This window comes from Pseudophryne corroboree, chromosome 5, assembly GCF_028390025.1.
Source record: "Pseudophryne corroboree isolate aPseCor3 chromosome 5, aPseCor3.hap2, whole genome shotgun sequence".
NCBI lineage: Eukaryota > Metazoa > Chordata > Amphibia > Anura > Myobatrachidae > Pseudophryne > Pseudophryne corroboree.
In genome coordinates, this window is record NC_086448.1 from 848,811,691 (window position 1) to 848,828,494 (window position 16,804).

A 16,804-nucleotide genomic window follows, 5' to 3' on the forward strand; every position below is an offset into this window, starting at 1 on the left:
TGAGAAGATGAGAATAACATGATAGGAGGACATTGCTGTGAGAGGACCAGCTTATGCCGATGCCGCCCTATAACAGATGTACCTGTACAGTAACTGAGAAGATGAGAATAACGTGATAGGAGGACATTGCTGTGAGAGGACCAGCTTATGCTGATGCCACCCTATAACAGATAGACCTGTACAGTAACTGAGAAGATGAGAATAACGTGATAGGAGGACATTGCTGTGAGAGGACCAGCTTATGCCGATGCCGCCCTATAACAGATAGACCTGTACAGTAACTGAGAAGATGAGAATAACGTGATAGGAGGGCATTGCTGTGAGAGGACCAGCTTATGCCGATGCCGCCCTATAACAGATAGACCTGTACAGTAACTGAGAAGATGAGAATAACGTGATAGGAGGACATTGCTGTGAGAGGACCAGCTTATGCCGATGCCACCCTATAACAGATGTACCTGTACAGTAACTGAGAAGATGAGAATAACGTGATAGGAGGACATTGCTGTGAGAGGACCAGCTTATGCCGATGCCTCCCTATAACAGATGTACCTGTACAGTAACTGAGAAGATGAGAATAACGTGATAGGAGGACATTGCTGTGAGAGGACCAGCTTATGCCGATGCCACCCTATAACAGATGGACCTGTACAGTAACTGAGAAGATGAGAATAACGTGATAGGAGGACATTGCTGTGAGAGGACCAGCTTATGCCGATGCCGCCCTATAACAGATGTACCTGTACAGTAACTGAGAAGATGAGAATAACGTGATAGGAGGACATTGCTGTGAGAGGACCAGCTTATGCCGATGCCACCCTATAACAGATAGACCTGTACAGTAACTGAGAAGATGAGAATAACGTGATAGGAGGACATTGCTGTGAGAGGACCAGCTTATGCCGATGCCGCCCTATAACAGATGTACCTGTACAGTAACTGAGAAGATGAGAATAACGTGATAGGAGGACATTGCTGTGAGAGGACCAGCTTATGCCGATGCCGCCCTATAACAGATGTACCTGTACAGTAACTGAGAAGATGAGAATAACGTGATAGGAGGGCATTGCTGTGAGAGGACCAGCTTATGCCGATGCCACCCTATAACAGATAGACCTGTACAGTAACTGAGAAGATGAGAATAACGTGATAGGAGAGCATTGCTGTGAGAGGACCAGCTTATGCCGATGCCGCCCTATAACAGATAGACCTGTACAGTAACTGAGAAGATGAGAATAACGTGATAGGAGGGCATTGCTGTGAGAGGACCAGCTTATGCCGATGCCACCCTATAACAGATAGACCTGTACAGTAACTGAGAAGATGAGAATAACGTGATAGGAGGGCATTGCTGTGAGAGGACCAGCTTATGCCGATGCCGCCCTATAACAGATAGACCTGTACAGTAACTGAGAAGATGAGAATAACGTGATAGGAGGGCATTGCTGTGAGAGGACCAGCTTATGCCAATGCCACCCTATAACAGATGGACCTGTACAGTAACTGAGAAGATGAGAATAATGTGATAGGAGGACATTGCTGTGAGAGGACCAGCTTATGCCGATGCCGCCCTATAACAGATGGACCTGTACAGAACTCAGAAAATGAGAATAACATGATAGGAGGACATTGCTGTGAGAGGACCAGCTTATGCCGATGCCGCCCTATAACAGATGGACCTGTACAGTAACTGAGAAGATGAGAATAACGTGATAGGAGGGCATTACTGTGAGAGGACCAGTTTATGCCAATGCCTCCCTATAACAGATAGACCTGTACAGTAACTGAGAAGATGAGAATAATGTGATAGGAGGACATTGCTGTGAGAGGACCAGCTTATGCCGATGCCGCCCTATAACAGATAGACCTGTACAGTAACTGAGAAGATGAGAATAACGTGATAGGAGGGCATTGCTGTGAGAGGAACAGCTTATGCCGATGCCGCCCTATAACAGATAGACCTGTACAGTAACTGAGAAGATGAGAATAACGTGATAGGAGGACATTGCTGTGAGAGGACCAGTTTATGCCGATGCCGCCCTATAACAGATAGACCTGTACAGTAACTGAGAAGATGAGAATAACGTGATAGGAGGACATTGCTGTGAGAGGACCAGTTTATGCCGATGCCGCCCTATAACAGATGGACCCTGTACAGTAACTGAGTGTTGAACATTAGTTTTTTCTGTGCTACAGGTTGTTCTTATATTTGTTTGTGGTTTGTAGATTGCCATGGCCGGAGACCTGAGGAGAAATGGGCGATGTATGAGACAGATGACCTCCAGACAGAACTTCAACCATCTTTGTATGGTAAACGTGAGTCCAGGCAATATTCCTCTGCACCACTAGTACTTTTGTTGCTTTAAACCTAATTGTCCACAAGTCTCTGTGGTCATTCTCCAGCGTTAATACTGTAGTTCCACTAGCCACTGACAGATCTCTGTTACACACTAGAAGGTCTGACCAATACTGTATGACCGGCGTTACACAGGCTGCATGACCGGCGTTACACAGGCTGCGTGACCGGCGTTACACAGGCTGCGTGACCGGCGTTACACAGGCTGCGTGACCGGCGTTACACAGGCTGCGTGACCGGCGTTACACAGGCTGCGTGACCGGCGTTACACAGGCTGCGTGACCGGCGTTACACAGGCTGCGTGACCGGCGTTACACAGGCTGCGTGACCGGCGTTACACAGGCTGCGTGACCGGCGTTACACAGGCTGCGTGACCGACGTTGCACAGGCTGCGTGACCGGCGTTGCACAGGCTGCGTGACCGGCGTTACACAGGCTGCGTGACCGGCGTTACACAGGCTGCGTGACCGGCGTTACACAGGCTGCGTGACCGGCGTTACACAGGCTGCGTGACCGGCGTTACACAGGCTGCGTGACCGGCGTTACACAGGCTGCGTGACCGGCGTTGCACAGGCTGCGTGACCGGCGTTGCACAGGCTGCGTGACCGGCGTTACACAGGCTGCGTGACCGGCGTTACACAGGCTGCGTGACCGGCGTTACACAGGCTGCGTGACCGGCGTTACACAGACTGTGTGACCGGCGTTACACAGTCTGGATGACCAACCTGTGTATAATCACTGTCTCCTGTTCATAATCACTGACCCCTGTGTATAATCACTGGCCCTTGTGTATAATAGTTGTCCCTTATGTATACTCACTACCCCCTGTGTATAATCGCTGGCCCCTATGTATAATTGCTGGCCCCTTTGTATACTTCCTATGTATAAATGCCAGCCCCTATGTATAATTGCTGGCCCCTATGTATAATTGCTGGCCCTGGCCTCTATGTATACTCACTACTCCCTGTGTATAATTGCTTGCCCCTATGTATAATTGCTGGCCCCTATGTATACTCACTACTTCCTATGTATAAATGCCAGCCCCTGTGTATAATCGTTGGCCTCTATGTATACTCACTACCCCATATGAATAATCACTGCCCCTATGTATAGTCGCTGGCCCCTGTGTATAATAGCCAGCCCGATGTATAATCGCTGGCCCCTATGTATACTCACTACCCCCTATGTATAAATGCCAGCCCCTGTGTATAATCACTGGCCCCTTTGTATAATCGCTGGCCTCTGTGTATAATCACTGGTCCCTGTATATAATCGTTGGCCCCTATGTATACTCACTACCCCCTATGTATAATCACCGGCCCCTATGTATACTCCCTGACTGCTGTATTCGGCATCAGACATGTGCTGGAGAACTCAGGACTATCTTGTGTATTTCAGGGCTTGGGAGGAAGCGTAGCGGGCGACGATCACCCAACTTTTCAAGAGCGGAGCTGGAGTGCTTTGTGTCTCTGATGGATCGTTATCTCCCGGATAACTTACAGAGAGCAGGCGCTATCTCCATACACCAGCGCCGATCTATCCTCATGGACATCGCCCGCTGCCTGGAACCCATGTCTGGCTATCTACGCACCCCGCGTCAACTGCTGCACCGATGGGCGGATTTCAACAACCGGGATCCTGAGCGACTGACTGAGATACGGATGCGGTTACACATTGGTAACTTCATTAGGAGATTCCAATCTGGTGTCAGGGTGATTGTACGTTGTGTATCATGAGCAGTGGAATATCCCACTGATAGGAGATGTTTTCCCTGTTATATGCAGAGAGTGAGTAGTGGTACCCACAGGCAGCTCCCACCTACAGCTCTGTATTATGTCTTAGTATAAGGGCAGAGAAGGAGATGTTTTCCCTGTTATATGTAGAGAGTGAGTAGTGGTACCCACAGGCAGCTCCCACCTACAGCTCTGTATTATGTCTTAGTATAAGGGCAGAGAAGGAGATGTTTTCCCTGTTATATGCAGAGAGTGAGTAGTGGTACCCACAGGTAGCTCCCACCTACATCTCTGTATTATGTCTTAGTATAAGGGCAGAGAAGGAGATGTTTTCCCTGTTATATGCAGAGAGTGAGTAGTGGTACCCACAGGTAGCTCCCACCTACAGCTCTGTATTATGTCTTAGTATAAGGGCAGAGAAGGAAATGTTTTCCCTGTTATATGCAGAGAGTGAGTAGTGGTACCCCCAGGCAGCTCCCACCTACAGCTCTGTATTATGTCTTAGTATAAGGGCAGAGAAGGAGATGTTTTCCCTGTTATATGCAGAGAGTGAGTAGTGGTACCCACAGGCAGCTCCCACCTACAGGTCTGTATTATGTCTTAGTATAAGGGCAGAGAAGGAGATGTTTTCCCTGTTATATGCAGAGAGTGAGTAGTGGTACCCACAGGCAGCTCTCACCTACATCTCTGTATTATGTCTTAGTATAAGGGCAGAGAAGGAGATGTTTTCCCTGTTATATGCAGAGAATGAGTAGTGGTACCCACAGGCAGCTCCCACCTACAGCTCTATATTATGTCTTAGTATAACGGCAGAGAAGGAGATGTTTTCCCTGTTATATGCAGAGAGTGAGTAATGGTACCCACAGGCAGCTCCCACCTACAGCTCTGTATTATGTCTTAGTATAAGGGCAGAGAAGGAGATGTTTTCCCTGTTATATGCAGAGAGTGAGTAGTGGTACCCACAGGCAGCTCCCACCTACAGCTCTGTATTATGTCTTAGTATAAGGGCAGAGAAGGAGATGTTTTCCCTGTTATATGCAGAGAGTGAGTAGTGGTACCCACAGGCAGCTCCCACCTACAGCTCTGTATTATGTCTTAGTATAAGGGCAGAGAAGGAGATGTTCTCCCTGTTATATGCAGAGAGTGAGTAGTGGTACCCACAGGCAGCTCCCACCTACAGCTCTGTATTATGTCTTAGTATAAGGGCAGAGAAGGAGATGTTTTCCCTGTTATATGCAGAGAGTGAGTAGTGGTACCCACAGGCAGCTCCCACCTACAGCTCTGTATTATGTCTTAGTATAAGGGCAGAGAAGGAGATGTTTTCCCTGCTATATGCAGAGAGTGAGTAGTGGTACCCACAGGCAGCTCCCACCTACAGCTCTGTATTATGTCTTAGTATAAGGGCTGAGAAGGAGATGTTTTCCCTGTTATATGTAGAGAGTGAGTAGTGGTACCCACAGGCAGCTCCCACCTACAGCTCTGTATTATGTCTTAGTATAAGGGCTGAGAAGGAGATGTTTTCCCTGTTATATGTAGAGAGTGAGTAGTTGTACCCACAGGTAGATCCCACCTACAGCTCTGTATTATGTCTTAGTATAAGGGCAGAGAAGGAGATGTTTTCCCTGTTATATGTAGAGAGTGAGTAGTGGTACCCACAGGCAGCTCCCACCTACAGCTCTGTATTATGTCTTAGTATAAGGGCAGAGAAGGAGATGTTTTCCCTGTTATATGCAGAGAGTGAGTAGTGGTACCCACAGGCAGCTCCCACCTACAGCTCTGTATTATGTCTTAGTATAAGGGCAGAGAAGGAGATGTTTTCCCTGTTATATGCAGAGAGTGAGTAGTGGTACCCACAGGCAGCTCCCACCTACAGCTCTGTATTATGTCTTAGTGTAAGGGCAGAGAAGGAGATGTTTTCCCTGTTATATGCAGAGAGTGAGTAGTGGTACCCACAGGCAGCTCCCACCTACAGCTCTGTATTATGTCTTAGTATAAGGGCAGAGAAGGAGATGTTTTCCCTGTTATATGCAGAGAGTGAGTAGTGGTACCCACAGGCAGCTCCCACCTACAGCTCTGTATTATGTCTTAGTATAAGGGCAGAGAAGGAGATGTTTTCCCTGTTATATGTAGAGAGTGAGTAGTGGTACCCACAGGCAGCTCCCACCTACAGCTCTGTGTTATGTCTTAGTATAAGGGCTGAGAAGGAGATGTTCTCCCTGTTATATGCAGAGAGTGAGTAGTGGTACCCACAGGCAGCTCCCACCTACAGCTCTGTATTATGTCTTAGTATAAGGGCAGAGAAGGAGATGTTTTCCCTGTTATATGCAGAGAGTGAGTAGTGGTACCCACAGGCAGCTCCCACCTACAGCTCTGTATTATGTCTTAGTATAAGGGCAGAGAAGGAGATGTTTTCCCTGTTATATGCAGAGAGTGAGTAGTGGTATCCACAGGCAGCTCCCACCTACAGCTCTGTATTATGTCTTAGTATAAGGGCAGAGAAGGAGATGTTCTCCCTGTTATATGCAGAGAGTGAGTAGTGGTACCCACAGGTAGCTCCCACCTACAGCTCTGTATTATGTCTTAGTATAAGGGCAGAGAAGGAGATGATTTCCCTGTTAAATGCAGAGAGTGAGTAGTGGTACCCACAGGCAGCTCCCACCTACAGGTCTGTATTATGTCTTAGTATAAGGGCAGAGAAGGAGATGTTTTCCCTGTTATATGCAGAGAGTGAGTAGTGGTACCCACAGGCAGCTCCCACCTACAGCTCTGTATTATGTCTTAGTATAAGGGCAGAGAAGGAGATGTTTTCCCTGTTATATGCAGAGAGTGAGTAGTGGTACCCACAGGTAGCTCCCACCTACAGCTCTGTATTATGTCTTAGTATAAGGGCAGAGAAGGAGATGTTTTCCCTGTTATATGCAGAGAGTGAGTAGTGGTACCCACAGGCAGCTCCCACCTACAGCTCTGTATTATGTCTTAGTATAAGGGCAGAGAAGGAGATGTTTTCCCTGTTATATGCAGAGAGTGAGTAGTGGTACCCACAGGCAGCTCCCACCTACAGCTCTGTATTATGTCTTAGTATAAGGGCAGAGAAGGAGATGTTCTCCCTGTTATATGCAGAGAGTGAGTAGTGGTACCCACAGGCAGCTCCCACCTACAGCTCTGTATTATGTCTTAGTATAAGGGCAGAGAAGGAGATGTTTTCCCTGTTATATGCAGAGAGTGAGTAGTGGTACCCACAGGCAGCTCCCACCTACAGCTCTGTATTATGTCTTAGTATAAGGGCAGAGAAGGAGATGTTTTCCCTGTTATATGCAGAGAGTGAGTAGTGGTACCCACAGGCAGCTCCCACCTACAGCTCTGTATTATGTCTTAGTATAAGGGCAGAGAAGGAGATGTTTTCCCTGTTATATATAGAGAGTGAGTAGTGGTACCCACAGGCAGCTCCCACCTACAGCTCTGTATTATGTCTTAGTATAAGGGCAGAGAAGGAGATGTTTTCCCTGTTATATGCAAAGAGTGAGTAGTGGTACCCACATGCAGCTCCCACCTACAGCTCTGTATTATGTCTTAGTATAAGGGCAGAGAAGGAGATGTTATCCCTGTTATATGCAGAGAGTGAGTAGTGGTACCCACAGGCAGCTCCCACCTACAGCTCTGTATTATGTCTTAGTATAAGGGCAGAGAAGGAGATATTCTCCATGTTATATGTAGAGAGTGAGTAGTGGTACCCACAGGCAGCTCTCACCTACAGCTCTGTATTATGTCTTAGTGTAAGGGCAGAGAAGGAAATGTTTTCCCTGTTATATGCAGAGAGTGAGTAGTGGTACCCACAGGCAGCTCCCACCTACAGCTCTGTATTATGTCTTAGTATAAGGGCAGAGAAGGAGATGTTTTCCCTGTTATATGCAGAGAGTGAGTAGTGGTACCCACAGGCAGCTCCCACCTACAGCTCTGTATTATGTCTTAGTATAAGGGCAGAGAAGGAGATGTTCTCCATGTTATATGTAGAGAGTGAGTAGTGGTACCCACAGGCAGCTCTCACCTACAGCTCTGTATTATGTCTTAGTGTAAGGGCAGAGAAGGAAATGTTTTCCCTATTATATGCAGAGAATGAGTAGTGGTACCCACAGGCAGCTCTGACCTACAGCTCTGTATTATGTCTTAGTGTAAGGGCAGAGAAGGAGATGTTTTCCCTGTTATATGTAGAGAGTGAGTAGTGGTACCCACAGGCAGCTCCCACCTACAGCTCTGTATTATGTCTTAGTATAAGGGTAGAGAAGGAGATGTTCTCCCTGTTATATGCAGAGAGTGAGTAGTGGTACCCACAGGCAGCTCCCACCTACAGCTCTGTATTATGTCTTAGTATAAGGGCAGAGAAGGAGATGTTCTCCATGTTATATGTAGAGAGTGAGTAGTGGTACCCACAGGCAGCTCTCACCTACAGCTCTGTATTATGTCTTAGTGTAAGGGCAGAGAAGGAAATGTTTTCCCTGTTATATGCAGAGAGTGAGTAGTGGTACCCACAGGCAGCTCCCACCTACAGATCTGTATTATGTCTTAGTATAAGGGCAGAGGAGATGTTTTCCCTGTTATATGCAGAGAGTGAGTAGTGGTACCCACAGGCAGCTCCCACCTACAGCTCTGTATTATGTCTTAGTATAAGGGCAGAGGAGATGTTTTCCCTGTTATATGCAGAGTGTGAGTAGTGGTACCCACAGGCAGCTCCCACCTACAGCTCTGTATTATGTCTTAGTATAAGGGCAGAGAAGGAGATGTTTTCCCTGTTATATGCAGAGAGTGAGTGGTGGTACCCCCAGGCAGCTCCCACCTACAGGTCTGTATTATGTCTTAGTATAAGGGCAGAGAAGGAGATGTTTTCCCTGTTATATGCAGAGAGTGTGTAATGGTACCCACAGGTAGCTCCCACCTACAGCTCTGTATTATGTCTTAGTATAAGGGCAGAGGAGATGTGTTCCCTGTTATATGCAGAGAGTGAGTAGTGGTACCCACAGGCAGCTCCCACCTACAGCTCTGTATTATGTCTTAGTATAAGGGCAGAGAAGGAGATGTTTTACCTGTTATATGCAGAGAGTGAGTAGTGGTACCCACAGGCAGCTCCCACCTACAGCTCTGTATTATGTCTTAGTATAAGGGCAGAGAAGGAGATTTTTTCCCTGTTATATGCAGAGAGTGAGTAGTGGTACCCACAGGTAGCTCCCACCTACAGCTCTGTATTATGTCTTAGTATAAGGGCAGAGAAGGAGATGTTTTCCCTGTTATATGCAGAGAGTGAGTAGTGGTACCCACAGGCAGCTCCCACCTACAGCTCTGTATTATGTCTTAGTATAAGGGCAGAGAAGGAGATTTTTTTCCCTGTTATATGCAGAGAGTGAGTAGTGGTACCCACAGGCAGCTCCCACCTACAGCTCTGTATTATGTCTTAGTATAAGGGCAGAGAAGGAGATGTTTTCCCTGTTATATGTAAAGAGTGAGTAGTGGTACCCACAGGCAGCTCCCACCTACAGCTCTGTATTATGTCTTAGTATAAGGGCAGAGAAGGAGATGTTTTCCCTGTTATATGCAGAGAGTGAGTAGTGGTACCCACAGGCAGCTCCCACCTACAGCTCTGTATTATGTCTTAGTATAAGGGCTGAGAAGGAGATGTTTTCCCTGTTATATGTAAAGAGTGAGTAGTGGTACCCACAGGCAGCTCCCACCTACAGCTCTGTATTATGTCTTAGTATAAGGGCAGAGAAGGAGATGTTTTCCCTGTTATATGCAGAGAGTGAGTAGTGGTACCCACAGGCAGCTCCCACCTACATCTCTGTATTATGTCTTAGTATAAGGGCAGAGAAGGAGATGTTTTCCCTGTTATATGCAGAGAGTGAGTAGTGGTACCCCCAGGCAGCTCCCACCTACATCTCTGTATTATGTCTTAGTATAAGGGCAGAGAAGGAGATGTTTTCCCTGTTATATGCAGAGAGTGAGTAGTGGTACCCCCAGGCAGCTCCCACCTACAGCTCTGTATTATGTCTTAGTATAAGGGCAGAGAAGGAGATGTTTTCCCTGTTATATGCAGAGAGTGAGTAGTGGTACCCACAGGCAGCTCCCACCTACATCTCTGTATTATGTCTTAGTATAAGGGCAGAGAAGGAGATGTTTTCCCTGTTATATGCAGAGAGTGAGTAGTGGTACCCCCAGGCAGCTCCCACCTACATCTCTGTATTATGTCTTAGTATAAGGGCAGAGAAGGAGATGTTTTCCCTGTTATATGCAGAGAGTGAGTAGTGGTACCCCCAGGCAGCTCCCACCTACAGCTCTGTATTATGTCTTAGTATAAGGGCAGAGGAGGAGCTGTTTTCCCTGTTATATGCAGAGAGTGAGTAGTGGTACCCACAAGCAGCTCCCACCTACATCTCTGTATTATGTCTTAGTATAAGGGCAGAGAAGGAGATGTTTTCCCTGTTATATGCAGAGAGTGAGTAGTGGTACCCCCAGGCAGCTCCCACCTACAGCTCTGTATTATGTCTTAGTATAAGGGCAGAGAAGGAGATGTTTTCCCTGTTATATGCAGAGAGTGAGTAGTTGTACCCACAGGTAGCTCCCACCTACAGCTCTGTATTATGTCTTAGTATAAGGGCAGAGAAGGAAATGTTTTCCCTGTTATATGCAGAGAGTGAGTAGTGGTACCCACAGGCAGCTCCCACATACAGATCTGTATTATGTATTAGTATAAGGGCAGAGAAGGAGATGTTTTCCCTGTTATATGCAGAGAATGAGTAGTGGTACCCACAGGCAGCTCCCACCTACAGCTCTGTATTATGTCTTAGTATAAGGGCAGAGAAGGAGATGTTTTCCCTGTTATATGCAGAGAGTGAGTAATGGTACCCACAGGCAGCTCCCACCTACAGCTCTGTATTATGTCTTAGTATAAGGGCAGAGAAGGAGATGTTTTCCCTGTTATATGCAGAGAGTGAGTAGTGGTACCCACAGGCAGCTCCCACCTACAGCTCTGTATTATGTCTTAGTATAAGGGCAGAGAAGGAGATGTTTTCCCTGTTATATGCAGAGAGTGAGTAGTGGTACCCACAGGCAGCTCCCACCTACAGGTCTGTATTATGTCTTAGTATAAGGGCAGAGAAGGAGATGTTTTCCCTGTTATATGCAGAGAGTGAGTAGTGGTACCCACAGGCAGCTCCCACCTACAGCTCTGTATTATGTCTTAGTATAAGGGCAGAGAAGGAGATGTTTTCCCTGTTATATGCAGAGAGTGAGTAGTGGTACCCACAGGCAGCTCCCACCTACAGCTCTGTGTTATGTCTTAGTATAAGGGCTGAGAAGGAGATGTTCTCCCTGTTATATGCAGAGAGTTAGTAGTGGTACCCACAGGCAGCTCCCACCTACAGCTCTGTATTATGTCTTAGTATAAGGGCAGAGAAGGGGATGTTTTCCCTGTTATATGCAGAGAGTGAGTAGTGGTACCCACAGGTAGCTCCCACCTACAGCTCTGTATTATGTCTTAGTATAAGGGCAGAGAAGGAGATGTTCTCCCTGTTATATGCAGAGAGTTAGTAGTGGTACCCACAGGCAGCTCCCACCTACAGCTCTGTATTATGTCTTAGTATAAGGGCAGAGAAGGGGTTGTTTTCCCTGTTATATGCAGAGAGTGAGTAGTGGTACCCACAGGTAGCTCCCACCTACAGCTCTGTATTATGTCTTAGTATAAGGGTAGAGAAGGAGATGTTCTCCCTGTTATATGCAGAGAGTTAGTAGTGGTACCCACAGGCAGCTCCCACCTACAGCTCTGTATTATGTCTTTAGTATAAGGGCAGAGAAGGAGATGTTTTCCCTGTTATATGCAGAGAGTGAGTAGTGGTACCCACAGGCAGCTCCCACCTACAGCTCTGTATTATGTCTTAGTATAAGGGCAGAGAAGGAGATGTTTTCCCTGTTATATGCAGAGAGTGAGTAGTGGTACCCACAGGCAGCTCCCACCTACAGATCTGTATTATGTCTTAGTATAAGGGCAGAGAAGGAGATGTTTTCCCTGTTATATGCAGAGAGTGAGTAGTGGTACCCACAGGCAGCTCTCACCTACAGGTCTGTATTATGTCTTAGTATAAGGGCAGAGAAGGAGATGTTTTCCCTGTTATATGCAGAGAGTGAGTAGTGGTACCCACAGGCAGCTCCCACCTACAGCTCTGTATTATGTCTTAGTATAAGGGCAGTGAAGGAAATGTTTTCCCTGTTATATGCAGAGAGTGAGTAGTGGTACCCACAGGCAGCTCCCACCTACAGCTCTGTATTATGTCTTAGTATAAGGGCAGAGAAGGAAATGTTTTACCTGTTATATGCAGAGAGTGAGTAGTGGTACCCACAGGTAGCTCCCACCTACAGCTCTGTATTATGTCTTAGTATAAGGGCAGAGAAGGAGATGTTTTCCCTGTTATATGCAGAGAGTGAGTAGTGGTACCCACAGGCAGCTCCCACCTACAGCTCTGTAGTATGTCTTAGTATAAGGGCAGAGAAGGAGATGTTTTCCCTGTTATATGCAGAGAGTGAGTAGTGGTACCCACAGGCAGCTCCCACCTACAGATCTGTATTATGTCTTAGTATAAGGGCAGAGAAGGAGATGTTTTCCCTGTTATATGCAGAGAGTGAGTAGTGGTACCCACAGGCAGCTCCCACCTACAGCTCTGTATTATGTCTTAGTATAAGGGCAGAGAAGGAAATGATTTCCCTGTTATATGCAGAGTGAGTAGTGGTACCCACAGGCAGCTCTCACCTACAACTCTGTATTATGTCTTAGTATAAGGGCAGAGAAGGAGATGTTTTCCCTGTTATATGCAGAGAGTGAGTAGTGGTACCCACAGGCAGCTCCCACCTACAGCTCTGTATTATGTCTTAGTATAAGGGCAGAGAAGGAGATGTTTTCCCTGTTATATGCAGATAATGAGTAGTGGTACCCACAGGCAGCTCTCACTTACAACTCTGTATTATGTCTTAGTATAAGGGCAGAGAAGGAGATGTTTTCCCTGTTATATGCAGAGAGTGAGTAGTGGTACCCACAGGCAGCTCCCACCTACAGCTCTGTATTATGTCTTAGTACAAGGGCAGAGAAGGAGATGTTTTCCCTGTTATATGCAGAGAGTGAGTAGTGGTACCCCCAGGCAGCTCCCACCTACAGGTCTGTATTATGTCTTAGTATAAGGGCAGAGAAGGAGATGTTTTCCCTGTTATATGCAGAGAGTGAGTAGTGGTACCCACAGGCAGCTCTCACCTACAGCTCTGTATTATGTCTTAGTATAACTGCAGAGTAGGAGATGTTTTCCTGTTATATGCAGAGAGTGAGTAGTGGTACCCACAGGCAGCTCCCACCTACAGCTCTGTATTATGTCTTAGTATAAGGGCAGAGAAGGAGATGTTTTCCCTGTTATATGCAGAGAGTGAGTAGTGGTACCAACAGGCAGCTCCCATCTACAGCTCTGTATTATGTCTTAGTATAAGGGCAGAGAAGGAGATGTTCTCCCTGTTATATGCAGAGAGTGAGTAGTGGTACCCACAGGCAGCTCCCACCTACAGCTCTGTATTATGTCTTAGTATAACTGCAGAGAAGGAGATGTTTTCCTGTTATATGCAGAGAGTGAGTAGTGGTACCCACAGGCAGCTCCCACCTACAGCTCTGTATTATGTCTTAGTATAAGGGCAGAGAAGGAGCTGAGTTTCCCGGGAATGCAATACATTAGTATAAAGATGGGTGTGACAGGTACACAATGATTATTACACTCAGAACTCTTTCCACGTTGGGCGGTCGTGATGTTGGCATTTTGCAACATCTTAACAGTAAAATATATCAGTCTGCCACTACCAAAGGGATTTCTAGGACATATCTCCTCCCACAGTGGCCCTTCAGTTCCGCTCACATAATATATGCTTTAAAAATCAGTAGCCCATGCTTCACAAGGCCTGTAGTTCTAAGAACACAGAATATCAGAACTGGAAATTAAGTTTAATTTCAAGAATAACTTCAAAGATTACAGTTACAAAAAAAACCTAATTACAAGGAGTATGTGATTTAAAAATACACACAGGTTACAGACAATTTCAAAGAAAATAAAAAGGATAAAACATAGTTCATATATCACGTCAGAACTGAGTAATCTTGCTTGGTGTAAGGCCTCCTGATGCAGTTTGGTAGCTGTTTAGCGAATGACAATGAATCAGCTACAGACACACATTTTTATCCTTCCAGCACTGCTCCATGACCCCCCCCCCACCCTTGGGTTTTAACCCTTTCAATGCCAGAAGGGATTGTTTGTGGCCCATGTGTATTTTGTGTGCTCTCAACCCAGGGTTTCCCTCACAGATAAGCAGGGGACACAGAGGATTTACCACATAGCCTGTCAGAAGTGCCCATGATGTATGACCAACCATATGACAGGAAACTCCTTATCAGCACTTCCCCTTCTCTTCAGAGGATCTTGTGCAGTCTCATTGTCTCTGGAGAGCACCTTTGTAGAAGAAAGTGTCACCTACACTGGACAGACATTCACTCCCTTACACCCAAATGGCTTAGGGCAGACCCACCAGGATGACGGAACATTTTTCATACAGAATATACATGATACAACTTACGAGTTGCACAATACCATTTGTTAATACAGCTACAATTATATACAGTAAATAGGGAAGAGCTCCAGAAAATGGTGCAGAACTGTCTTGGAGCGTAACACACCCTGAAATGTCACCACACTCCTGAATACATGGATAAAGAAGCAAGTGGAAGGGTAGATTCAGTCCGAGGCGCTAATATATAGTTATAAACCACATGTGACTGGACGGTCCTGGCCCCAGTACACAGAATGGAAGGTTAGGTCACACGGGACCTGGCCACATAAGGGATTCTCTCTTACCGTCAGTATCCGCCGTTTACTGACTCCACCCTCTGCGCTGTGGGTGGGTTTATGCTGCCACCACCAAACTCCTAACCTGCCGTGGCGTTTGGAACCACGGTTCTGCTCTGTATGTGCTGACACGCTGCCTTACCACACCTGTGTGGTATTGACGAATCCCCACTAGTCCTCTACCGGTAGCTGGCGGAAGGCGGAACTTGGAGACGTTGGGGTGCTCCCTGGACAGCCGGAGAATGGGGCTATGTTTTGCATAGGCCTGCAGGTCACAAGATGAAGCGTCGTCTTTAGGCAGAAAATCTTTATTTGCCCAAATACAGCCTTCAAAAAGGCTGAGCATACAGCAAGATGTTACAGCAGAATGAAACTGGTAGAATACACACTGAAGGCTCACAGGCCTCCTCTTTTTTTACAGTAAAATCACAAACCACAGTCCTTTCCATCCAATCAGGATATCTAACAAAATATAAATACATTACATTTTAAAAGGATATAAGTTAATTAAGCAATTTCCTCCTTCCTGGCACACACAAAGTTTTGTATAATTTAAACTCCAATTCCTATCACCTGGGAGTTTACACTTCACCATTGAGACATTTAACACATACTGTAGCTTCAAAATACAAATGTTTCTGTCTCATTCACATCTCCATGCAAACCCAGTGTTTGGGATTACAACAGGAAAGGCTGCAACACAACAAACAGCCTTCCTTCCACCTTCGTTTGTATTTCAAAGATGTTTGGCCACCAAGAGGCCGGCTAATTGACACTTACTTGTATAAAGCAAGTAGTGTTCACTCTAGGAGTGAAAAGGGGCAGGGCGCCGGACTCCGGGGGCACATGTGCGCGCGCGCGACGAAGCCGCGTGCGCGTCCACGCAAATTAGGGGGCGTGGCCATGCCTACGTCATTTTAGGGGGCGGTGCGGCCCACAGACGCTACTATAGAGAGCGTCTGTGGCCGGCGACGTCACTGTTCGGGGCGTGCCCAGTACCTCCATCGGTGCTGGGCTTCCCCCAGGCCTCTCCCAATACGTGAATGGATGCCGCGCGCATGCGCACGGCATCTATACACGCCGGGAGGGCAGGAAGCGGGCGGCTGTTCTAGCAGGGCGCCGCAAAAGGAGCAGGGCGGGTTTTGCCTGCTAAAAAACGTGTAGGGCGCGTCTCCCTGCTAAAACAGCCTAGAGTGAACACTAAGCAAGTCACCAGCTAGGACAATTACCATACGACTTCCTATGCAAAAAAAAACTATTTTCAAGGCCTTTTTAGAATCAAAGTACCTTGTACTTTCCTCATAAGTGCCCTGTCCATCAGTTCATCATTCTCCAACTGCGCACTGCGCAGCGATAGAACATATGACACATTATTAAACATATTTTAAATACCCGGTGCCTAGCACCCACAATACATTTAAAGATGGCGACTAGCGCCAGTGCACAGTTTAAAAGTGGCGCCAAGCGCCCATTGTCCTCCTAATGGCACCGGGCACTAGGGGTTAACCCCTTCAGTGCCGCAGCCGCCATTACACGTGTGGCTGGTTAGTCTCTCTGGCCACACCACATATGGAGATAAATTGTGATTGTGCAATCTGTTCCTTAGGATGATATTCCTCATCCACACCGTCCTCCTTGTTTATTTTATGAATCTTCTGGGTCATGATATAAAACATAGGAAGAGACAAAAAAAGAACCAATGTGTAGAAATGTCTTCCAACATTAGATTTCAAAAGACCCCGTGATGTAAAATGAGGAAATGTTGTGGAAGAAAGCGTACCCAACTCACACTCCACAAGAGGCATTGTA

General features: G+C 46.7%; 1 protein-coding gene across 3 annotated transcripts in view; it reads left to right on the forward strand.

Annotated features, from left to right (window-relative positions):
• The window catches only part of LOC134928690 (uncharacterized), a 534,742-nt gene that overhangs the window by 79,730 nt on the left and 438,208 nt on the right, over nt 1-16,804 (forward strand). For all 3 annotated transcript variants that reach the window (XM_063924692.1, XM_063924694.1, XM_063924693.1), the window contains exons 4-5: nt 2,227-2,316; nt 3,754-4,032. In XM_063924692.1, the coding sequence (XP_063780762.1) occupies nt 2,227-2,316; nt 3,754-4,032 (369 nt within the window). The remainder of the gene's footprint in view (nt 1-2,226; nt 2,317-3,753; nt 4,033-16,804) is intronic.